Consider the following 26819-nt stretch of genomic DNA (forward strand, 5'->3'; position numbering starts at 1 on the left):
GCTAATTTAAATGGAAACTATTTTGAAAAGGGGCAGAACAAAGAAAGTTGGCAAGGTATACTCTGGTATCCATTCAGCATACAGTCGTCCCTGAAATTTGCTGAAATGAAGTTCCGATAAAAGCAGCGAAACAGTCCAACGCACTTTTAAATAACTACTAGTATTAGCTTGTTTGTAATCAGTTTCGCTTTTTGGAGGTGATTTTTTAAATGTTCGATTATAATTTCGTCAAACTATAAGTGGCTATTTGTTTAAAAATATAAATCAATATAGTAGCTTAAATGTACACAAATCAAACTCTGTTTAGCAACTTTTTACCTACAGGAATAGGATTGTTTTTGTGTACTCAATTCTCTGTTTTGCAGCAAGTATCTAGTGGTATGTATTTGTTAATTCTATTTGAATTATGATAGTTTGAACGACTTGTTTTTTTTACACGATGATAGTTTATTGCATAATGCATGACTCACCGATGATCAATATATACATGTAATTAAAACAACTAAAATTATCTTTATTACTGCCGCCATGTATGATATGTGAGTTGTATATAACCTCATTTGCCATGCATACTGGTATGAGTGAATAAACGATGCTTTAGTTGAGTTTAGTTGAGGTTGAAGTGACAATTTATGGATGTCAATCGAACCAAACCTCCTCAGTTCATTTGTGACACTTTAACCAAAGGAACATATACAAATGGCTGGCAAATAACCGTTGACAGACGGATTTATTTATAAGTAAAAACAAACTAAACATCTGGAAATCATTGGCATTTAATTGTTTTATTGTCACAACGAGGGCATATGACCACCATCACATCCAATACATCGAGTTCTTTTAAATGCATAACAGCTGAAGATAAATGCTTGATTTAATCAAATTACATTTATATGTTATACCAAATTGATTATATATGAAAACCACAAACTCCCATGGATGGATTAAAATTGTGTAGTGATGAAGTTATGCAGCTGGAATTTTCAGTGCTAAGCGAATTAGACATTAATAAGTTTGTCAGTGAATCAGGAGTAAAGCAATAAGGAAATAAATTAAACAAAATGGCTGGGATTTCGTATTTAAAGGGAGTTAGAACGAGGTACAGAAATACCTTAGAGACCGAAATTGACAAAAGTGTTTTGTTAATAAAGTGTAACTTAGATACAAGTAACATAGATGATGTGCTTTCGAAGACAAGTAAGTGTTTAGAGAAACTAAAAACCTATTCAGAAAAGTTAGAAATTCAATCTGGAAAAATAGCAAGTGCTCTTGATGATAGTGAAACAGAGTTAGTCAGTGCAATTATTGATGAGGACTGTAGCCTGTGTGATGAAGCCATATCGGCTTTACTCGATTTGAAAGAGTATAAGGCTAAACTCATTTCTAAGAAAGAACAGGATGTGGATATTAAGAAAGAAAAGGATGAATTAAGTCCGTTTGTACAGTTACAGCATGAACTTCAAAATATTGCTCATGCTCAAGTTAAACAACAACAAGAGTTTCTTGAACTACAAAAAAAAGAACAAAAAGAGTCCCAAAAGAAAGCGTCAACTTCAGTTAGACTCCCAAAACTTGAGATGATTTCCTTCGGTGGTGATAGATTACGTTGGATAGAATTTTGGGATTCGTACGAATGTACAGTGCATAAGAATGATCAATTATCAAAAGTGGATAAATTTAATTATCTCAAAAGCAAGCTCTATGGTGAAGCGCGAAGTGCTGTAGCCGGATTAGCGTTATCAAACGAGAACTATGAGGTAGCGATTGAAGTAGTGAAAGAGAGATTCGGTAAGACTCAACAAGTGATTGACTTACATTACAATAAATTGATAAATTTACACAGTGCAAATAACAATGTTCCCAGTTTAAGGAATTTCTTGGATAATGTTGAGCGTCATCTAAGGAGCCTTGAGGTTCTAGAACAGAACATAAATCAGGACGTATTCATATCGATGATACGAGCAAAACTTCCTGAAGATGTGATTCTTCAATTAGAAATGTTAAATGGTGCTGAAAGAAAATGTACAATAACTACATTAAGGAATAGACTGAGGGAATATATAGCTGCACGAGAAAAGTCAGACAAACGGCAGTTTGATACAAAACCAAAGATACCACAAAATAAATCGCTGTATCGTGGTTTGGAGAGTGATCGAATACCAAATAAATCAAACTATGGTTATAAAGCAATTAGTTCGGCTGAGGCTTTGGTTGCAAATACAAAGAAACTAACGCCGCAGCAATCAAAACCAAGTAAAGAATACTCGGAAATGTGTAGATACTGCGCAAAACATCACTGGAGTGACGAGTGTCTCCAGTACCGGACACTCAGTGCGCGTAAACAAGTGCTTAAGGAGAGTTGTTTTAGATACTTAAAGGTTGGACATAAAACAGCAGAGTGTAAGAAGAACAAAGTGTGTGTCTATTGTGGGGAGAGAAACAGCCACCATAGAAGTCTATGTCCAAAGCGCTTCAAGAGTTCTGAATCTAGTGTTCATTTAACGGAAGAGTTGCCAATGACACAAAAAGGTGATATTCCAGAGGAAAACGTTCTTGTCTCTTCAGGAGAAATGGTACTGATGCAAACGGCGAAAACGGAAGTTAAAGGTGCAAAAAGTGACAGACACAGAGTCGTGAGAATGCTCTTAGACTCTGGTTCTCAGAGGTCATATGTTTCGGAGGCTTTAGCTCGAAAATTAAACCTAAAACAAGAAGGAAAACAGGAAATCAATGTTATGACGTTTGGTAGTGATAAATCCAAAGTTGTGAAAACAAAGATATCTACAATGGAACTTAAGTTAAAAACGGGTGATTATATGACAATATCGGTGAATATTGTGCCTGTGATCAGTGGAAATATTCAAAGGCAACCCATGAAAGGGCTATCCGAAAATGCCAATCATTTGTTGAAATCAGTGGATTTGGCAGATGACATTGCCGAAGATAGTGAATTGTGCCAAATTGATCTACTCATCGGTAATGATTACTACTTGGACATTGTGCTTAGTCAAAAACTTGAAGTTCAACCAGGATTATATTTACTTAGTTCCAAATTTGGTTGGATACTTACCGGACGTACACAGGAAGGTGTCCATGACAGAAATGACGTCAACATGTTAATTATGACGTATGGTACAAAGTTTAATGAAATCACCGCATTCGTTTCCACCGATGATTGTTTACCGAAAGTGCCAGATTAAGAAGATTTCTGGAAAATCGAATCCATCGGAATCAATGATTGTCCAACGCATTCTAGTGACGAAAAAGCAATGTCAGCATTCAAAAATACGCTTCAATTCTCTGATGGACGTTATCAAGTTAAATGGCCCTGGAAGGACGAATCACAAGATCTACCAGTAAATCGCCAACTAGCTATGGGACGACTGCGTTCGACAATTGCTCGAATGAAAGATAAACCGGAGTTAATGATAAAGTACGACAGTGTGATACAGGACCAACTGACCAAAGGTATCATCGAAAAGATCAACGCAAGGACTGGTAAAATGATACATTACTTACCACACCACGCAGTGATTACTCCGTTGAAAACAACCACGAAATTGAGAGTAGTCTACGATGCGTCGGCAACATCTAGATCATGTGACAAGAGTTTGAACGAGTCCCTTTATAGGGGTCATGTCTTGCTTCATGACCTGTGCGGAATGTTGTTACGGTTTCGTGTTCACAACATTGCAGTTGTCGCCGACATAGAAAAGGCGTTTCTCCAAATATGATTGCAACCAAGTGATCGTGATGTGACGCGTTTTTTATGGATTAAAGATTGTGACAAGCCTGTGGTTAACAAAGATACGATCGAAGAATATCGCTTCTGTCGTGTCCCTTTCGGAATTATATCGAGTCCGTTCCTTCTAGGTGCTACCATAGAATCTCATTTGGACTCGTACGAGTGCGAATTGTCTGAGAAAATTAAGAGTGATATATACGTAGACAATCTAGTAACAGGAGCAAGAAACATCACAGAAGCAATTGAGCTTTACAGCGGTACAAAGCAAATGTTCAATGAAGCCTCAATGAACATAAGGGAATGGATATCTAATAGTGTTGAAGTGAACACTGTTATTCGGAAATCCGATCGAGCTACTGAAGGTTTAATGAAGGTTCTTGGACACATCTGGGATACAAGCAGTGACACTTTTGGATTAAAGTCATCTACAGTGCTTGAAAATGGTGTACAGACCGAAACAAAACGTACTGTTTTAAAGTCAGTGGCGTCAGTGTTTGACCCCCTAGGACTTTATTCACCAGTTGTGCTACAAGCTAAATTGCTTATGCAAAGTTTGTGGAAAAAGCAAGTTAAATGGGACAGTGAGCTCGACGATGAAGACAAATGTTTGTGGGATGAAATAAAGGCAAACTTGAGAAAGATATGTGAGTTCCAGATTCCAAGATGTGTGTCATTAATTGCCAAAGATAGTGTGATTGAAACCAGCATTGTGTGTTTTTGTGATGCCTCTGCGAAGGCATACCCTTGTGTGATTTACCTACAGCAAGAAACCAAAGGTGATTCAAAGGTAGAATTAGTGTTTGCAAAAACAAGATTGGCTCCAATAAAGGAATTAACAATTCCAAAACTTGAACTTATGGCGGTTGTAGTTGGTGTAAGGTGTGTGCAATTTGTGAAGGAACAACTTAGAATAAATATTGACAATGAGTGTCTATATACAGATTCAAAGTGTGTTTTACAATGGATTAAGGCAAAGACGGAAAAGTCAGTATTCGTCAGAAATAGAGTGGCCGAAATACAACACCATGAAGATATTACGTTTCAGTACGTACCAACCAATCAAAACCCAGCTGATATTGCAACCCGTGGGATAAGTGTAGAAAAATTGAGAGCAAATAATTTGTGGTGGCATGGTCCACAATTGTTAAAAGGCCCATCGGTGCATCGAAATAAACAAAGATCAAGTGAAGTAGGAAGTGAAGCAAACAAAAACAATAAACAAGAAAGTGACATTGAGAATGATCAAGAAAGTGAAACTGAGAACGAACAAAAGAGTGAAATGGAGTTAGTGAGTTGTCCAAAGAAGAAATTTGATTGTGAAAAACCGTGCGTGTCACATGTCATAGATATAGAACGATTTTCATCCGCAACTAAACTGATACGTGTGACAGCGTACGTTCTTCGTTTTGTCAAAATACTTCGTAAGAAGACGAGTAAATCAGAGCTCGACGGATTAAATAGTTATGACTTGAACGAAGCAGAGTTATTGTGGTTGAAATATACCCAAAGAAAACACTTTGGTGACGTCATAAGTGACATTGCAAACAAAAAACCAAGTAACATACAACGCCAACTTGGTTTATATTTAGACGAGATTGGCCTCCTTCGTTGCAAAGGACGATTGGAGAATTCAAATATCAGCTTCGGCTCGAGATATCCAGTGTTGATACCTAAAAAGGACAGATTCACGGAGCTTCTGATTGAACGGTCGCACAAAGATCTGTTACACAGTGGTATATCACAAACACTTAGTAAAGTTCGACAAAGATTTTGGATACCACAAGGACGAGCAAGTGTGAGATATGTTCTAAACAAGTGTTACGTTTGTCGACAAATAGAGGGTGGTCCCTACAAAATGCCAGAAATGCCACCCCTGCCGAAGTCACGTGTTAATGAAAACCCACCATTTTCTCAAACAGGGTTAGACTACTTCGGTCCTTTGTTCATAAAAACACACAGTGGTTCGCAAAAAGTATGGATTTGTCTGTTCACATGTCTAGTTACGCGAGCGGTACATCTCGAATTGGTGCAGAATATGACAACAGAGGAGTTTTTAATGGCATTTAGGCGGTTTATTTCACAGAAAGGCGTACCGACAAACATAATAAGTGACAACGCGCTCCAGTTCAAATCAGCAAACAAGACTTTAGAGAACGTGTTAAAAGGAGTGTTGAAATCGGAGGATGTGCAAAGCTATATGTCAAATAAAGGCATTCGTTGGTCGTTCATAGTTGAACTTGCGCCATGGATGGGCGGTTTTTATGAGCGACTTGGTGGATTAGTAAAACGAACACTCCGAAAAACACTCGGACGCAAATTGTTGACTAGCGTACAATTGCAAACGTTATTGAAGGAGATAGAAGCAGTTATAAACTCTCGTCCGTTAGTATACGTTGGTGAAGACATTAACTCAAGCATCACGATAACACCATCTCACTTTATTTCACCAAACATGAAATTTAGTGTTCCAAACATAGAGTACAATGAAGACAGTGACTACAGTCCCAAAAAAAAAAGTGCTAACGACCTTTTAAATATTTGGAAAAAGGGACAAAAACTGTTGTGCGCGTTTTGGAAACTTTGGCGGGATGATTATTTATTAAGTCTTAGGGAGCGAACTCAATATAAATTAAAAGGCAAACTCATTCAGTCTCAAAAGTCTCCAAACATAAATGATGTTGTCCTGGTCAAGGATGATTCACCACGTGGTTGTTGGAGATTTGGAAAAGTGAAATCTTTAGTGAAAAGCTCGGATGGAAATATACGATCGGCAAAACTTCAGTTGCCATCAGGTAGAGTTGTTGGACGTGCACTTAACTTATTATACCCCCTTGAGGTTTCCGATCAAAATACGCAAACTAGTGACCGTTCTGTGAATAAAAAATATTAAGGATTTAGATATGCAACCAAATCGCCCGGTGAGGAGGGCTGCAGAGTGCGCTAAGAAAAAGATCAAAGCGCAAGTCGCAGAGTAAAGTGACATTGACTGTTGAATTTAATGTGATTATATTCGCTTAAAAGTAGGCAAGGCGTACTATAATCAATTAAGAGTCATATTAAATTGAATAACCAGCCTAGCAGATCAAAAGTTACAGTGGGTGTATATACGGCAATTGTATTACAATTGATCCGCCGGACTCAATAATTGTGCACGAGGAACTCGATTATAATGTGCATATGGTAATATTGAAAAGTCATTTCAGCCAAAATGTTTGTCTGTGACAGTTGTAATCGCTCTTATAAGTATAAATCAAATTTAAGAAGGCACATTCGAGAGAAGCATCTAGGTGCTGATCATTGGGAATGTTTAAACACGGTGACGTGCAGTTCAAAATTCATAAGGAGGAGTTATTTGTATCAACATATGGTGTTAAAACATGGGATACCTAAGACGGAAGCTGTAAACATGTGTGTTAACGCGTCAAGGTGTGGGACAAAACAAAACAAATATTATTCTGATGTCAGTGATGACGATTCTGTTTTTGAATTGATAAATGATATCAATAATAACAATTGTACATCCACAGAATTCGAAGACGCTGTAGCTTCGTTTGATACGGGATTATTCGTTAGCAACCAAAGCACTGTAAAGGCTTCTGGAAGTGGTGTTGCTTCAAGCGCCGTGACTTCCGGTATGGACAAAAGAGAGTCGTCGGATAGTGATTCATCTTCCGGTACAAAATCCGGAAGTCATGGTTCATCTGACGAATCTTCTGTTGGTGAGGACACTGACAGTAATGTTGCCAATAATGATTCCAGCGCCGTCACTTCCGGTATGGACACCAGTGAGTCGTCAGAAAGTGAGTCTTCTTCCGGTACGAACACCGGAAGTAATGTTGTCGACAGTGTATCTTCAAATGATGTGAATAGTGTTCATGATGTCAAAAGTGTGTCCCAGGATAATTCAGTATCAGCTAATGATGATGATGAAAGTGCTAAGACCGTGAAAGAGTGTTATTCGCCAGAGGTAGTATGGATCAGTGATGACGAAGAGTGTAGTGCACAAGTGCCTTTAAATAAGTGTAAAAGAAAAGAAAAAGTCTGGATTATTGAATTTAGACAGAGTGTTTCAACAAGGAATGGTGTACAGGTCATTGAGAAAAGTGAGGTCACTACCGACCATTATGTGCTCGATACTTAATTGTGAAATTTAATATGAAAATGAAATTGCCAGGTAGCAATCAGAAAGTGTTTAAAACAATTGAAACATTAAAAATTATGTATTGCTGGGTAGCATTATGAAACAGTATAAGCTTAGAATTTAAACGTCATTGTTTGATGTGTCAATGTTCATATAAACAGATGCAGTTCTTAATATTAATACATATGTATTAAATTGTCGGCGGGAGTGTCGCGACTTTCGCGAGTATTCCGCCGGATCATTTCCGACGGATATAATCCTTTCGGATTGTGCACGTTTCTCTCGGGCGTTTCGTGCCCGAGTGGCGGGATAGAAAGGTATATAAGGAACGGTTTTATAGTGCCTAAAACAGAAGTTTTTCATTTTGGACAATGGATTATTAAAAACGTCAGTTAAACGATTTATTGTGTATTATTTAGGAAAATCATTTAAGAAAACTATATTAAATTTGAAACAAATTAAAAACTGTAAAAATTAAATTGTGTTGTTTCTTGTGAGAACATTCAAAACCAAACCCCAATGTGGCAATTAAATCTCAGGGGGCAATAACTCAATTAAACTTCGCCACACAGTTTGAACAATTTATCCCTTTTCATGGGAAAATATAATCTTCTGACCGGAATTATGTATTATTATTAATTTTCTTATGATTAATTCTTCGAAGTGCTAGAATAAACATATTTCATTCCTCACTACTAAATGTCTCTTGCAAGAGCGTACATCCATTCCGGCCCCACTCATCCACAGCCCGAGCGTGTATTACCTACCTACGCACCTGTTATATAACATAGGCTTTTAACAGTCACATGTAAGTCTTCATAGAACATAATGCATGAACGGATTTATAAATGACGTTTTTGGGGATCATATGTAGGCGTTTAGCTTTCCGCTACACTTTTAACATTAATTTCTGTGACGTCTCACAGTTATATGTCTTACCTTAAAACGATTTGTCATAAAAGAACATTGGCTATTTGCACCTTGCTTAATTGTTAACAAGATTTGTTTTTGTTTGGTAATTGGGCATGGACAACATGTTATGACAACTTTGCCCACATATCTTGTATCTGTTGTTAAATTTGTCTTTAAGATGCCACAACAATGACAAAAAAGGAAATGTTCATTCAACATTTAACATGTGCATTTACATCACAGCCGATTTGCTATATAAGGGCTAGTTCGAGACAGTTTTATCTTTTACTAAAGCAATACTCGTTAATATGGATATTCATTCATTGCGTGCTTTAACATTTTGTTTAATTGTTCTAAGACAATCGAGAGTATCTGGGCAAGGAGGTAAGATTAGTCTGATGATATGTGCGTTAAACGTGGTTTGTTTCCTCTGTGTAAGATAAGTCGGATGATCTGTGCGTTAAACGTGGTTTGTTTCCTCTGTGTAAGATAAGTCGGATGATCTGTGCGTTAAACGTGGTTTGTTTCCCCTGTGTAAGATAAGTCGGATAATCTGTGCGTTAAACGTGGTTTGTTTCCTCTGTGTAAGATAAGTCGGATGATCTGTGTTTTAAACGTGGTTTGTTTCCTCTGTGTAAGATAAGTCGGATAATCTGTGCGTTAAACGTGGTTTGTTTCCTCTGTGTAAGATAAGTCGGATGATCTGTGCGTTAAACGTGGTTTGTTTCCTCTGTGTAAGATAAGTCCGATGATCTGTGCGTTAAACGTGTTTTGTTTCCTCTGTGTAAGATAAGTCGGATGATCTGTGCGTTAAACGTGGTTTGTTTCCTCTGTGTAAGATAAGTCGGATGATCTGTGCGTTAAACGTGGTTTGTTTCCTCTGTGTAAGATAAGTCGGATAATCTGTAAGTTAAACGTGGTTTGTTTCCTCTATGTAAGATAAGTCAGATAATCTGTAAGTTAAACGTGTTTTGTTTCCTCTGTGTAAAATAAGTCGGATGATCTGTGCGTTAATGTGGTTTATTTCCTCTGTGTAAGATAAGTCGGATGATATGTGCGTTAAACGTGGTTTGTTTCCTCTGTGTAAGATACATCTGATAATCTGTGCGTAAAAACGTGGTTTGTTTCCTCTGTGTAAGATAAGTCTGAAAATCTGTACGCTAAACTGTGTTACTGTAGATTAGCCTGATAATCTGTGCGTTACACGTGTTTTTTCCTCTGTAGATTAGTGTGATAAAACGTGTATTACACGTGGTTTATTTCCTATGTATATATCAGTCTGATAATCTTTGCGTAAGACGTGGTTTATTTCCTATGTATATATAAGTCTGATAATCTGTGCATTACACGTGGTTTATTTCCTATCTATATATAAGTCTGGAATATCTGTGCGTTACACGTGGTTTATTTCCTATGTATATATCAGTCTGATAATCTTTGCGTAAGACGTGGTTTATTTCCTATGTATATATAAGTCCGATAATCTTTGCGTAAGACGTGGTTTATTTCCTCTGTATATATAAGTCTGATAATCTGTGCATTACACGTGGTTTATTTCCTATCTATATATAAGTCTGGAATATCTGTGCGTTACACGTGGTTTATTTCCTATGTATATATAAGTCTGATAATCTGTGCATAACACGTGGTTTATTTCCTATGTATATATAAGTCTGATAATCTGTGCGTAAGGCGTGGTTTATTTCCTATGTATATATAAGTCTGATAATCTGTGCATTACACGTGGTTTATTTCCTATCTATATATAAGTCTGGAATATCTGTGCGTTACACGTGGTTTATTTCCTATGTATATATAAGTCTGATAATCTGTGCATTACATACACGTGGTTTATTTCCTATGTATATATACGTCTGATAATCTGTGCGTTACACGTGGTTTATTTCCTATGTATATATAAGTCTGATAATCTGTGCGTAAGACGTGGTTTATTTCCTATGTATATATAAGTCTGATAATCTGTGCATTACACGTGGTTTATTTCTTATGTATATATATATAAGTCTGATAATCTGTGCATTACACGTGGTTTATTTCCTATGTATATATAAGTCTGATAATCTGTGCATTACACGTGGTTTATTTCCTATGTATATATAGGTATATTAATCTGTGCATTACACGTGGTTTATTTCCTATGTATATATAAGTATATTAATCTGTGCATTACACGTGGTTTATTTCCTATGTATATATAAGTATATTAATCTGTGCATTACACGTGGTTTATTTCCTATGTATATATAAGTGTGATAATCTGTGCATTACACGTGGTTTATTTCCTATGTATATATAAGTCTGATAATCTGTGCATTACACGTGGTTATTTCCTATGTATATATAAGTCTGATAATCTGTGCATTACACGTGGTTTATTTCCTATCTATATATAAGTCTGGAATATGTGTGCGTTACACGTGGTTTATTTCCTATGTATATATCAGTCTGATAATCTTTGCGTAAGACGTGGTTTATTTCCTATGTATATATAAGTCCGATAATCTTTGCGTAAGACGTGGTTTATTTCCTATGTATATATAAGTCTGATAATCTGTGCATTACACGTGGTTTATTTCCTATCTATATATAAGTCTGGAATATCTGTGCGTTACACGTGGTTTATTTCCTATGTATATATAAGTCTGATAATCTGTGCGTAAGGCGTGGTTTATTTCCTATGTATATATAAGTCTGATAATCTGTGCATTACACGTGGTTTATTTCCTATGTATATATAAGTCTGGAATATCTGTGCGTTACACGTGGTTTATTTCCTATGTATATATAAGTCTGATAATCTGTGCATTACATACACGTGGTTTATTTCCTATGTATATATAAGTCTGATAATCTGTGCGTTACACGTGGTTTATTTCCTATGTATATATAAGTCTGATAATCTGTGCGTAAGACGTGGTTTATTTCCTATGTATATATAAGTCTGATAATCTGTGCATTACACGTGGTTTATTTCTTATGTATATATATATATAATTCTGATAATCTGTGCATTACACGTGGTTTATTTCCTATGTATATATAAGTCTGATAATCTGTGCATTACACGTGGTTTATTTCCTATGTATATATAGGTATATTAATCTGTGCATTACACGTGGTTTATTTCCTATGTATATATAAGTATATTAATCTGTGCATTACACGTGGTTTATTTCCTATGTATATATAAGTCTGATAATCTGTGCATTACACGTGGTTTATTTCCTATGTATATATAAGTGTGATAATCTGTGCATTACACGTGGTTTATTTCCTATGTATATATAAGTCTGATAATCTGTGCATTACACGTGGTTTATTTCCTATGTATATATAAGTCTGATAATCTGTGCATTACACGTGGTTTATTTCCTATGTATATATAAGTCTGATAATCTGTGCATTACACGTGGTTTATTTCCTATGTATATATAGGTATATTAATCTGTGCATTACACGTGGTTTATTTCCTATGTATATATAAGTATATTAATCTGTGCATTACACGTGGTTTATTTCCTATGTATATATAAGTATATTAATCTGTGCATTACACGTGGTTTATTTCCTATGTATATATAAGTCTGATAATCTGTGCATTACACGTGGTTTATTTCCTATGTATATATAAGTATATTAATCTGTGCATTACACGTGGTTTATTTCCTATGTATATATAAGTCTGATAATCTGTGCATTACACGTGGTTTATTTCCTATGTATATATAAGTCTGATAATCTGTGCATTACACGTGGTTTATTTCCTATGTATATGTAAGTCTGATAATCTTTGCGTAAGACGTGGTTTATTTCCTATGTATATATAAGTCTGATAATCTGTGCATTACACGTGGTTTATTTCCTATCTATATATAAGTCTGGAATATCTGTGCATTACACGTGGTTTATTTCCTATGTATATATCAGTTTGATAATCTTTGCGTAAGACGTGATTTATTTCCTATGTATATATCAGTCTGATAATCTTTGCGTAAGACGTGGTTTATTTCCTATGTATATATAAGTCTGATAATCTGTGCATTACACGTGGTTTATTTCCTATGTATATATAAGTCTGGAATATCTGTGCGTTACACGTGGTTTATTTCCTATGTATATATAAGTCTGATAATCTGTGCGTTACACGTGGTTTATTTCCTATGTATATATAAGTCTGATAATCTGTGCATTACACGTGGTTTATTTCCTATGTATATATAAGTCTGATAATCTGTGCATTACACGTGGTTTATTTCCTATGTATATATAGGTATATTAATCTGTGCATTACACGTGGTTTATTTCCTATGTATATATAAGTCTAATAATCTGTGCATTACACGTGGTTTATTTCCTATGTATATATAAGTATATTAATCTGTGCATTACACGTGGTTTATTTCCTATGTATATATAAGTATATTAATCTGTGCATTACACGTGGTTTATTTCCTATGTATATATAAGTCTGATAATCTGTGCATTACACGTGGTTTATTTCCTATGTATATATAAGTCTGATAATCTGTGCATTACACGTGGTTTATTTCCTATGTATATATAAGTATATTAATCTGTGCATTACACGTGGTTTATTTCCTATGTATATATAAGTCTGATAATCTGTGCGTTACACGTGGTTTATTTCCTATGTATATATAAGTATATTAATCTGTGCATTACACGTGGTTTATTTCCTATGTATATATAAGTCTAATAATCTGTGCATTACACGTGGTTTATTTCCTATGTATATATAAGTCTGATTATCTGTGCGTTACACGTGGTTTATTTCCTATGTATATATAAGTCTGATAATCTGTGCGTTACACGTGGTTTATTTCCTATGTATATATAAGTCTGATAATCTGTGCGTTACACGTGGTTTATTTTCCTCTGTGTAAGTTATTGAAGTGGAGTGAATTAATTTCTATGAAAACATGAAAACATGTAGAGCGATTATATTTTGTGTAAACATACAAAAGAGATCATAAGAACCGTGAACGAAGTACTCTTCTGACTGTGTTTGCCTTGTACCTTACCCAGTCCGTACAAGCTTCATGGAAATATACCTTGAAATGTGGTCATCCTTTAAAATTGTTGCAAGATCACGGTAAGGCAGACATTTGGTTGTTTAGAGTGGCCTTGCAGAATGACGTTTATGGTTTGGAAGAAACATAGCATTTTTTATACTGAATTTGCTTAACAATTAAAACCACGTACAACGTGTTCAATCTGTCAATATTGTCATCATTCAATAGGTTTAAATATCTACATATGTTGGTCATTCGAATATATGTATATCTTAAAAATAATTGCGGATTAGCAATAAATAAGTCTTATTTGCATGTTACACAATTGTTTACCATGTACAAAGTGTTAACAGACGTTAGATATTGGAACTTTCTTTCGTAGATTCCTGGTGGCAGAGCTGGAGCTGGGGCGACCAGGGTCCGCCATATACGGCGAAAGCGGCGTCTGGGCCGCAGGTGCAGGTCGGGACCTCTTCCGGTGGTTCACAACAGACGACAGTCTCCCCAGGTACGTGAAAGCCGTAGTCCATATAACAATTGTATACTATTAAAATACACTCAAATATTAAAACAATAAAACAAGTTCAATCAATGGTCTGCATGTAGTGGGCTTGTGACGCCTTCCACGGTGGAAGCCCGTAAGCCGCTGACCAGTGGCGGGGCAGATGGAGACCCGGGGACCGGCACCATAGGTGGTGTGTTTTACAAATTAATTCCTTAGTTTTATGTTTAAAATCTAAATTGTAATAGGCATTTAATTGCATGCTTTCATGTCTTCGACAATTTACTCAAAAGATCAATTATTATTTCATTCATTTGAAAGCCTCACATTTCATTTCACATTCAGTGATCAATATTGTTATAAATAGAAACACCATTTATTGTGCCCATCCAATGCCAAACGAATTGTGGAAACATCCGAGCGAGTATCATTATGGTAAGCTGAACACGAAGCCTGTATTTATCCATTATACCGTGACTTTACAAGATACCACCCTCACACAATTTCCTTGAATGAATACTAGCGCTATAACGTGGAGTTTCATTTCAGATTGGACATGGTGGTCTAGCTGGAACTCAAATACGGGCGGCCAACCATCCAGGAGAGTTAACACCGCCCAAACTGTTTCCCGGCAGCAGGGCCCGGGTATATTTATGCCTCGATTCCTTATTTATATGATAATCTATACGTTATTTTTAAGTGTACATGTCATGATCTAGAGAAAACTCTATCAATTTGTAAATCAAACAGCTTTTGAAAGCTCAAGAAAACCGCAGTAAGAACTGCTTTGTTTTATTATCAGCATGTATCTGAAACACAAACGTTTAATTTCGAGTTTTAACCGCAACCAATATCAATAATTGCACATGCTTTATTACATCACAGCTAACACTTGGTCCACCAGTTGGAAGTGGTCAAGTGACGGAAGTGGTGCGCAAGGTCCCGCTATTTCGACCAGGGGCGCGCCATCAATTACCGGTATGACTGCGTCTGCTGTAGAAGTGCCGGTTTCCTTCCGGGTTTCGGAGACACCGGCCGATAAGAATGTTAATGGGTTGATAACAAACGGAAGTGGGGATGGAAGCGGGCTCGTGACGCCTTCCACGGTGGGTTCCCGTGAGCCACTGACCAGTGGCGGGGCAGATGGAGACCCGGGGACCGGCACCACAGGTGGTGTGTTTTACAAATTAATTTCCTTAGTTTAATGTTTTAAATCTAAATTTGTAAGAGGCATTTACTCTCACAGATTTACCGTTTTTACAACTTTTCGTTTTATTTTTTTTTGTCTTGGAATAAGCCAAGATTTGCGAAAGTTTCTAACAACTAGTGATATAAGGCTGCTGGCAAAAGATCAGATCGCAGATTTTCATTATTCCGTTAGAAAGTTAATGTTTTATGACTATAAGCGTTACTAACGTTCAATCTGTGAGAGTGCAGCTTTTAGTCTACAGTCGGTGCTATAGGGGTTCGATTCACTATGGTTGACAAAATTGTTACTTAATAAATATGCAGAGATAGAATGGTATCCTTATGTAGATGGATTCCTCTCAAACAAGTTCCCTGTTCAAACCCTTGCTAGGTCGTTAATTTAAGGCGTCGAATATTTATTCATTTGTTGAGAGAAAATTAGACATGTGTTAGTGACTTAGTATTACACATTGAATTGTCATTTGACGCCTCAGTTGTTAAACACGATAATTGAAAACAAGTGCAGTGCATTACGAAAAAAAGACGTTTCATCTTCCACCACCATTAATGAATCTTTGGATATACAGGCGTGGCGGGTTTCACAATATATTCCGGGTCACGCTAGCGGCGGTCCGCCGGTGTGATGATTAGACATACTGGCGTAGCGGGTAAAACTTTCACAATAAATTCCGAATCACCTTAGTGGCGGTTCTTCTGTGTAATGATTGCACACAGGCGTTGCGGGTTAAAGGTTCACAATTTATATTTCGGTTCAAACTAGCGCGGGTCCCCCGGTGTGGTGTTTGGACACACATGCGTAGCGGGTTAAAGCTCTACAATACAGATTCTGAGTCACGATAGCGCGGGTCCCTCGGTGTGGTGTTTGGACACACATGCGTAGCGGGATAAAGCTCTACAATATTTCCTTCGGGTCAGTCTAGGGCGGGTCCCTTGGTGTGGTGTTTGGACACACATGCGCAGCGTGTTTAAGCCTTACAATATTTCCTTCGGGTCTGGCAAGGGCCGGTCCTTCGGTGTGGTGTGTAGACACTGCACCGAGTAATAATATGCAAGCCCTTTAAACCCAAGTACTGGCTCAAGAATGAGTCAAGTTAAGGTTAAGTATGACGCAAACATTCGATTAATCTTTATTGGAAAATGCATTCTAAAATCCATTAACCAACTTTGTGTTCGAGATTATATTTTGTCTACTGACCCGGCCTCTGTTCAAGTCTACCGAATACCTTATATACTCAATAACAACTAACTGATTAACCAACATGTACAGCAGATTAAAAAGAAACATACTCCATCACAGAGTACAAGGTATAATCTATAATTTAATTTTGGTCACAATTGAGCTTTTAAACTATGTTTGTGAATTAATTTCAGCAGGCAAATTTTCGACTGTTTGAATCCAAAGAGAGTTTCCCATCACATGGATTCACATTCATGAATTGAAACTAATTGTTTACTCACTTCAGTTGTATGTATCTTTATGCAATGCACTTTGAGCAGTTAATAAAAAGTTAATTTTGTTGGCCGTACATGATCAATTAGTGTACAACATTCATCAAACAAATTTATTCAAGCGATAGCACATCTTATACACACGAATGCAAGAATTTAACCAAATTGATTACACTAGCAGTTTACTATTTATAAAATATATTGGCAAAACAATTGTTATGTAAGAATTAAAGCTATATATGTATGAATTTCACTCGTTCGCCTTTGTGGTGTTTATCATATGATATTACCTCATTTATCTATGTTTGTATTGAAATGAGTGAAAAAAGGAAACTTGACTTGCAATCTTGTTACAGCCGATTTAAGGAATTACACATTTATAAGAAAACAAAAACATTTCTCGGTAAAAACGATTGCAAGCTGATTTAAACAATGTTTATCAATTATTGTTTTTTTGTTTTTCATAGAAATCTAGCAATCAATTGTATTAAAATGGTTCATTCATTGGTTTGGATAAAGTAAGCCAAAAAGTTTATTTATTGATAAATATGTATCCAATAATGACTTATGAGTATTAAAGGGACTATGTAAATATACACCAGACGATACAATTGCAAGAAAAATAGAAAATTGTCAAAAACTTCTATAAAATTGATATAGTTGTGTTCAACACATTAAATCGTACTTACTGATGTATCACATTGCTTACGCCAATTGTTGACAATTCTCCGCTCGTTTTATGGGCATACTGTATTTGCAGATTTTGGGACCATCTGGTGTCTAGTCCCTTTAACCAATGAAATCATTTAAATGTGCAAACTAACCAAAAATAACATATGGACAACATAAAAACGCTTTATACAACTGGCTGGTTAAAATAAACTTTGATTCTACCAACATGAGCTGTCATCATATTCAGGCCCCAATTTCTCAAAACTTCTGAAAGCTGCACTCTCACAGATAGAACGTTCTGACAATCTCTAATCTGATCTTTTGTCAGCAGTCTTTCATCACTGGTTGGCAGATATTTACGAAAATGTTTTCTAATTCTTAGACAAAAAATATAAAAGTTTGAAAAACGGCAAATCTGTGAGAGTGCAGCTTTAAGTCCCTTATAACAGGATAAAGCTAAGCTCAATCATTTTGTCCCCTCCAAACCATTAAATATTGATCAAAATCCATTTTAAGCATGTGTTTTGGCTCATTTAAATAAGCAATATAAGCCTGTAAAGCTTAAGAAGTTTCGAGAAATTGGGGCCTGGGCATTTCAATCCCTAGACGTTGTTCAACGAAGGAACGTCAAATTGTGACGTCAGGATAACGTTTACCTTAGTTCTAGTAGGTACTGTTGCGAGAACTAACACAAATAAAAACAACGCTCAGTAGATCGATTGTTTTGCAAACGTAAAGTGATTGATTACTTAAATATTCCGTTTGTGTCGCAACAAAAACGCCCATACAAGTGAACATAAACCTTGTCTTTTGTTTTGCATGCGGATACAAAAAGATCAAAACTCAGGTTAATAGCGGAAAATTAAAGTTGTGTTCAAGCTTCGTAAACAAAAAAAATAGCAATGAAAATTCTGTCGTTATCACACGGTGCCTTGTTGTGTCATGTAATTATTTTAGTTGGATTAGGTTTACAAGCAGGCGGACAGAAACAGAGTAAGTGTTGTTTTCCTTTCGATCCAAGTATAGGCACAGGTGGTGGTGTCAGTAAGAGATTGGCAGTATTGGTGTCGAAGTAACCAATTATTTTTGCAAATTAATCAGACGAAAAACGGTTATATGATCAACTTAAGGTGAAATAAAAATGTGTTAGAGAGGGATATTGGAATAGTTTTGAAAGTTTGACAACTTGTTTTGTTGTTGTTTTCTTTAAAATGATATACAACTGAAGGGGACAAATGTCAAATAACCACACAATCTCTCTGTGTCTCGTTAATCACGTTACCGCAACAATGATCAAAAATCGCGTACACCGTATGACTTTTGCAAATTCTAAGATGGTGAAGACATAATGCACCAGTAAATTGTAACCACGCCCCCAGGTCCGGGGAATAGCGGGGACTTTGACTTTCAGTCCAGCCAAGCCCGAATAAAATCTTTGCCCTGCGGTGACGGACTGCTGGTAAAATCCCCGCAAAATGCCCCCGCACCCCAGGGACTCTAGGTAAGGCCAATTCCCCGCTATTCAGTTTGGCGCGAAGACAAAACCACCGCATTCACCCGGCACCTGGGGGACCGTGGTTACAATTGACTGGTGCATAACTCATTCACAAATTAGTGGATTGTAACCAAAGTCGACCGTGACCTTTAATTTATAATGTTAAACATCAGTACGCATTATTAAAATCTTGCCCGTTTCGTGAGCTATCGTTCGCATAAGACCGACCATTCGACAAACCGACCGACGCTCGCACTCATAAATATCCCCAACCTCAACTTTGTCGGTTAGGTTTAACTACCCCCCCCCCCCCCCCCCAAGGTCCGGTTACAATTGACTGGTTCATAATGGCATCTAGTTATCTAAAGAAATACTACCACATGTGCGCTCAATGTAATCATTTGAATAAAGCGTGAACGCATTAAATGTAAAATGTGCATGTTCATTCTGTATAATTAGCCACGTTTACAACAATATATGAATATCAGTGTCCCATATATTAATGAATATACCGACAAGTTTATGTTTAGGCGTATCTCATCTTTTTTTTTAAATATTATGACAAGGAATTTGTTACCAGATAATTTCACATCGATGTAGTATATGTTCTAGGGGAAGGAGCATTTATTAAAGCCAATGGCTTATAATTGTAGCATTCGCATTCGTATTTTTTCGGCAATTCCCGTATGTGTCCGGTTTAATATCAAAGTCGAGAGAGATCCGATTTAAAGCTGCACTCTCATAGATATACCATTTTTACAACTTTTTTTTTATTTTTTGTCTTTGAAAGAGTATTTTTTTGTATAAATATCTGCAAACCAATGATTTCAGATTGCTGACAAAAGATCAGATCGTAGATTTTCATATTTCCATTCGAACATTTCTGTTTTATTGCTTAAGAAAAAAATGCATAAAATATGCATATTTAGAATTTCAATATAACAATCTGCGATCGGCAGTCTTACATAACTGGTTTCCATGGATTTTCGGCAAATTGGCTCGATTCAAGACAAAAAAAAATAAAAAAATGTCAAAACGTTCAATCTGTGAGAGTGCAGCTTTAAAGAGGTGACAGAACTCATTGTAAGGGTACATAGACGGTATCTTCTCCCATTCGGAACTCCTCGGCCAATTTTACCGAAAACAACTTCGGATGTATGTGGTCGTCTTCAGAAATCGGTATACTTAAACTGCTTTTACCATAGGGAATTTTAATTATGTTTGCAATAATACACTTCACTGGCAATCAATGTAAACTTAGATCTACAAAAACAAGCCGAAATACTACATTTAATTAATAATATAATTCATATTTACGAACTACATTGTACTTTTACTGAAGTACCGGCATACATCCGAGGTTGTATTCGATACAAATGGATTGTTTAATGACATAGGTTTGTTTTTTTTTGTGGTCGAACGATGCCTAGGGTATGACCTCCGGAACACCTGTATTTAGTACATTTCAATTGTATGTTCGCCACATTTTCCTTATATAACTCGGTTAGGATAAAAGTTCAAATTATTCAAAAGTTTAAACAGTATCATGTCTTCTTTAGATAAGAGTATTTGCTATACATAATAAATGTTTGTTTTAGAACACCATTGACAATTTTTCGAATCAAACGATTTTAAAATTCTACAAAATTGATTCGATGTTCACTAGTACACCAAACAAAATAAATGTACCCTAAGCATCCTGGGAACTCATGAAAAAGTTACTGTATGTAAGCAATAACATACATGTTCGACAATTTATTTGTTTCATCTCTTAAATGTTACTTTAAAAATACTTATGGAACAATTAACGAATTAAATTCTTATCCTATTTTTATAAATTCTTTTATATGCTAAAAATATGGATCTCTAGCATGTATAAGTTTGAATATTTAATTTCAAATATTAATTATAATAATACGAAATGTCTCTCGTATTTTCCAGTGTCAGCATGGCAAAAGCGCTTGCTTGAGACGAGGAACCGGAACATGGCGCGTCTAAAGCGGTTACGTGCAAACGCACCGTCAATCACGACTACTGCCCCATCTGTCAAAGGTAGAGTAGATGGGGTAACGTTTTTTCCCTTGCATATATAACCTATAGGAACACGATGCATAATAGTTTTAATTGGCAGGCTCCTCGAATGGGTAGATATCGACAGATTACTGTCAATACCTGTTGGCTCGAACTCCTAGGGACCGGTGAAAATACCTCGAGCCTCAAAAATTGCTGCCAAACGTGATTGTTTACCTTCAGTTTCCTTCACATATACGTAATTCGAGCCAACGAAGAATTCGAGCCAAGCGAGTTCGAGCCAACGGGGTTCGACTGTAATTTCAACAAATGGGCCGACTCAACTCGTTGACTGTTTCGAACAACTATAAAGCAAAGAATTTTCTCAAATATATTAGCTTATTTCTACAAATGGACAGATTTCTGCAATTTTTCAGATTTCTAAAATGTGTATTATTCTACAAATATATTGAACGGACGGAACTTATAAACCCTGCAAACATGTGCCATGTTTGCATTGTTTACTGGTTTGTACGGCATGCTTTGTAAGCTGAAATGTTTATATATGAACTTTTATCGTTCAAATATCAAGTCGGAATAATGAGGTTCTCTTAAAGAACTTTTCATAGATATGTAAAGAAATGTATCGCCTTTGATTATGTCAGCATTCAAAATACATTATCCCAGCAATAACAAGAGTTTAACCTGGGAGTTCTATCGTTATACACTGTAACGTTTGTATTAGCAAAGGTCAAATATAAATATTATAATTACGTCCAGGACACGTAAAGCTGTTAGTTACTTAACTGTGTAGGAAGAGAAAGTATACCACTTTTTATCAATTTTTTTTATATCTTTAAAGTCTGGTCAGTCATTCTTTAAGCATCTGAATATATGATCCAAAAAAAGGTTTTGGACACAGAATAAAATTAATTTATCTTAGTAAAATGGTCAAAGGGAGACAATCAAAATCTTCAAAATCAGAATTATATCAAAACAATGGCTTTATTGCAGAACAAGGAAGTAAGGACATCTTTGCGTCAAAGTCCATTTTTAAACTTTTTTAAAAACCCTTCAATGTAGGTTGTAGGCATTACTATGTTTTGATACACTTTGAAAGTCTGAAGTACACATTCAAATGAAAGTTATAATTACGAGGCGAACATTTAATTTTGCGCAAAAGACTGAAAAAAATGAAGATCGCTACGATTTAAATACTAACCAAATGTTCATTGATGTGTAAATGTAAGATAAAACCCACAAGAAAAACTAAGTTTGTCGGTTTGTCTCAGATTGTATAGATTTTCACTTTTAATGTCACTTGATAGATTTTCACTTTTAATGTCACTTGAGTGTAATTATCATTAATATCTCACTTCTAATCTCATTTGAGCGTAATCATTGTAGATGATCTTACTTTAATGCTACTTGAGCGTAATATTTATAATCTAACTATCTTACTTAGTTTAAAAGTCATTTGAGCGTATTCATCGTTTATTTTCTTACTTTTAATGCTGTATGAGCGTAATCAACCTTTTAATGTCACTTGAGAGTATTTTTCGTTTATTATCTAACGTTTAATGTCACTTAAGCGTATTCAACGTTTATTATCTCATTTTAATGTCACTTGAGCGTATTCATCGTTTATTATCTAACTTTTAATGTATGTTGAGCGTATTCATCGTTTATCATCTCACTTTTGAGCGTATTCATAAATGATTATCTGTCATTTAATGTCACTTGAGCTAATTCAACGTGTATTATCTCATTTTAATGTATGTTGAGCGTTTTCATCGTTTATTATCTCACGTTTAATGTCACTTGAGCGTATCCATTGTTTATTATCAGGCTTTTAATGCTACATGAACATATTCATCGTTTATTACCTTACTTTTAATGTCACTTGAGCATGTTATTCTTTTATTATGTCATTTTAATGTCACTTGAGCGTATTCGTCGTTTATTACGTCATTTGTAATGTAACTTGAGCGTATTAATCGTTTTCTTTTATCTCACTTTAATGTTACTTAAACGTATTAAGCGTTTATTATCTCATTTTTAATGTCACGTTAGCGTATTCATCGTCTATTAACTTACTTTTAATGTCAGTTGAGCGTATTTATCGTTTATTATCTGACTTTTAATGTTACGTCAGCGTATTCATCGTTTATTCTCTGACTTTTAATGCTTCATGAGCGTATTCATCGTTTTTGTCTTACTTTTAATGTCACGTGTGCTTATGCATCGTTTATTACATAATTCTAAATGTCACGTAAGCGTATTCATCTTTTATTATCTTAACGCTACATGAGCGTATTCATCGTTTTTTCATCTTACCTTTAATATCAAGCAAACGTATTCATCGTTTATTTTCTTACTTTTAATGTCACTTGAACGTATTCATTGTTTATTATCTCACCTTTTATGCTACATAAGCGCACTCATCGTTTGTTATCTCATTTCTAATGTCACGTGAGCGTATTCATCCTTTATTACCTCATTTGCAATGTCACATGAGCTTGTTCATCATTCATTATCCGACGTTTAATGTCACTTGAGCGTATTCATGGTGTTTTATTTTTAAATCTTACTTTTATGCTACTTGAACGTATTTATCGCTTATTATCTCACTTTAATGCTACTTGAGCGTATTCATCGTCTATTATCTTAACTTTAATGTCACTTGAGCAAATTCATCGTTTTGTTTTATGTACGCTTTTTAAATGACATTAATAAAAAGTACAGAACTTTCTTTATCAGCCGGATCATCGTGGCGTGAACGGATGAGGCAGCTACAGCGTTTACGTGCCAGCCAGCGCGAACTTACCAGCACCGCTGCACCTATAACCACGGAGTCAATAGCTCTTATCAGACAGCGTCTTCTAGAGGAAAGAAGGAGGCAACAAATGATTCACGAACAGAGACTACAAGAGCAGAAACTCCTTGAACAGAAAATGGAGGAACAGAGACTGAAGGAACAGAGGCTGGAGGAACAGAAACTACAAGAGCAGATACTCAAGGAGCAGAAACTGGAGGAACAGAGACTGAAGGAACAGAGACTGGAGGAACAGAGGCTGGAGGAACAAAGACTACAAGAAAAGAGACTCCTGGAACAGAAACTGGAGGAACAGAGACTGAAAGAGAAGAGACTGCAGGAACAGATACTGGAAGAACAGAGACTACAAGAGCAGAAACTTCTGGAACAGACGCTGAAAGAGGAGAAACTTTTGAAACAAAGACTGGAGGAAGAGAGAGTGAATGAGATGAGACTGCAGGAACAGAGATTGCAGGAAGAGAGACTAAAGAAAAAGGCACTGCAGGAACAGAGACTGAAGGAACAAAAACTGTTAGAACAGCGACTAGAGCAGCAGAGACTGAATGAACAGAGATTACTTAAACAAAAAATGGATGAACAGAGGCTGCAAGAACTAAGACTACAAGAACAGAGACTGCATGAACTGCGACAACAGGAAAAGAATATGCTGGAAAAAAGACTACAGGAACTGAAAATGCAAGAACAAGCGGCGTCTCTGGGGCAACGACAAACAGGTTTTTTATCGATTAGAAACATTGGATTTTTTCGATCAGTACAACGCAATTTAGTTGTTTTAGGACACGTATTTTTTACTGTTCCTTTTTAAACGTTTGTCCGAATGTTCAAAGATTGCAAAATGATTTATAAATTAGATTGACCGGTACATAATTGTATTTTTTTGTATCCTCAGGCGGAGATATTACGAGTCTGGGCCAAGTTCATCCTGGTGTAAACCTTGGGAGTTCCATATTTGGTCCAGGAGATGGTATCCAGATTCGACCATCAGATACTCTACCTTCACCAGTTGACATGGGAAGAGAGAGTTCCATTGGCGCGACTTCCGGTGAGCCACTGGGAGCTTTCAATCCTGGCGAGGCGCTTCAACCTTTACAACCATCACCTGGGGAGCCTCTTGGTGTTCCGATCACAAGCTTTAAGGAAGTCGATTTAAACTCATTCTTTAATTCTGGCAGTACATTGGGGCCAATAGATAGCTCTTCTTCAAGCGTTGGTAAAGCTCAGACTGGTGAGAAAGGGCAGAATGTCAATCAACCAAGTGCAGGCATACAGACACTTAATGGCGGTGTTATGCCAAAAGTCGAGACTTCGAAGTCATCCTCTAACTTTAAGTCTAGCGTTCAGACCAAGACTACACAAAATCAGCTGTTTGGTATGATATCTGGTCTCTCGAGAAAACTCAAAAGGCCTTGATTGCTTTGATGTATTTTTGTTTTTATCACGTTTTGCTATAACGAATTTATTTATTAAATGATTAATTCATTAAATGAATTTTTTGGAGTAACCGATAAACCAGCATGTATTACACACAGATGTGTGTGTTGTTATATTTGTGGCAACAAAAGTTCCTAAAATTAACAACTATTTATGTTGTAACAATATGATACCATTACCCATACAGTAATGTAGTGAATCGTCACTGTGTCAACGTAACTTGACAAAAGCAAATTGCAAATTTCCTACATGAGAATTCGACTGTCGGTTACGCCATTACTGCAAACCGAATTAAAGTAAAAAGTTGTTGATGTTGCTTCCATATTTTTGCGAAAACATGATATCAGTACATTATATAGCAATTATATACTATGTATTAGCAAATATCAAACATAAACATGTAAACTTGAGTCTCTCGACAAAGGGTTGAAAGCGAAAAGGTTCTATCTTCTTTTTTATTTAATGTCACTTAAAACATTTTCGCATTCACCCCTCGCTACGTTTCCGGACAGAATAATCGATTACGCGTACTATAGAAAAAAAAAGTTCTATAGGCTGCACTAAATTGCGAACGAAATAAGATGTATAAGAAAGTGCTGACCATATCGATAAAGAAGGATATTGAAAACTGCGGATATTCTTATAAGGGTATAACATGTAAAGATTATTATTTTGATAATGCTCATTTTTTTTTTAAAATTCGCACAGGGATGATCAGTTTCTTCTTAACCTTTTCGGCTTGTCTCCAATACTTGTTTCACGACGTTACCCTTGCCTCAAACTGTTAAAATCGTTATGAAATATATTTACATAAAACTGAGTACATACTGATGTCACTAATGACTTTACATACGCGCATGTGTAAGCTAAGTTTAAATTTCATTTGAGGATTTTCAAGGTGGGGGGGGGGCCGTCGTAATTTCGTTTCATGTTATTATTAAGTGAGAAAAAATTCTATGGCAATTAAAAGGGATAATTTAAAATAAAATGCTCCGAATCAGGTAACAATTTTCGCCTGGTAAGTGGACTTTTCCTATTTAAAAAATAAAATAAAAATGTATGCGTCCAGTATGTGGCAAAAACATATTCTTTCGACATCTTAATTTTGTATAATATATTCTAAGATTAAAGAAATACTGAATAGGTTGTGGCTAAGGAGGCAATGTTTACAAATAAACGTGTTGATCTTATCCACATTGTTTCGTATTTTCTCGGCAAATATGGCATATTTATGCTTGTTATAACTATCTTTGTATGTCCACCGTCTTGATTTTTTTGTCAAAAGATGCCAATGAAGTCAGCTTTTCACCTGCAAATTCATTATATTACATGTAAGACCCCCCCCCCCCCCCCGCGATAATCC

The 26819-nt window shown here is 36.0% G+C and overlaps 1 protein-coding gene across 2 annotated transcripts; it reads left to right on the forward strand.

The window, feature by feature from the left end:
* Window positions 1-9054: 9054 nt before the first annotated feature.
* On the forward strand, window positions 9055-26648 carry LOC128230206 (capping protein inhibiting regulator of actin dynamics-like). Of its 2 annotated transcripts, none has more exons than XM_052942282.1 (7): window positions 9055-9182; window positions 14235-14360; window positions 14904-14999; window positions 15240-15527; window positions 21121-21231; window positions 23950-24738; window positions 24915-26648. In XM_052942282.1, the coding sequence occupies exons 1-7, from the start codon at window positions 9107-9109 to the stop codon at window positions 25433-25435; spliced, it is 2007 nt and encodes a 668-aa protein (XP_052798242.1). In that variant the 5' UTR covers window positions 9055-9106; the 3' UTR covers window positions 25436-26648. The 2 variants fall into 2 exon arrangements, with proteins under 2 accessions (XP_052798242.1, XP_052798243.1); XM_052942283.1 differs by having other exon boundaries at window positions 15240-15524.
* Window positions 26649-26819: the final 171 nt, after the last annotated feature.

This window comes from Mya arenaria, chromosome 4 (genome assembly GCF_026914265.1).
Source record: "Mya arenaria isolate MELC-2E11 chromosome 4, ASM2691426v1".
In the NCBI taxonomy this organism is placed as follows: domain Eukaryota; kingdom Metazoa; phylum Mollusca; class Bivalvia; order Myida; family Myidae; genus Mya; species Mya arenaria.

Coding starts and splice junctions, on each gene's coding strand:
- LOC128230206 (XM_052942282.1), top strand. CDS start 9,107: ATGGATATTCATTCATTGCGTGCTTTAACATTTTGTTTAATTGTTCTA. Junction 9,183..14,234: donor GAGAGTATCTGGGCAAGGAG/GTAAGATTAGTC, acceptor TTTCTTTCGTAG/ATTCCTGGTGGCAGAGCTGG. Junction 14,361..14,903: donor ACAGACGACAGTCTCCCCAG/GTACGTGAAAGC, acceptor GTTTCATTTCAG/ATTGGACATGGTGGTCTAGC.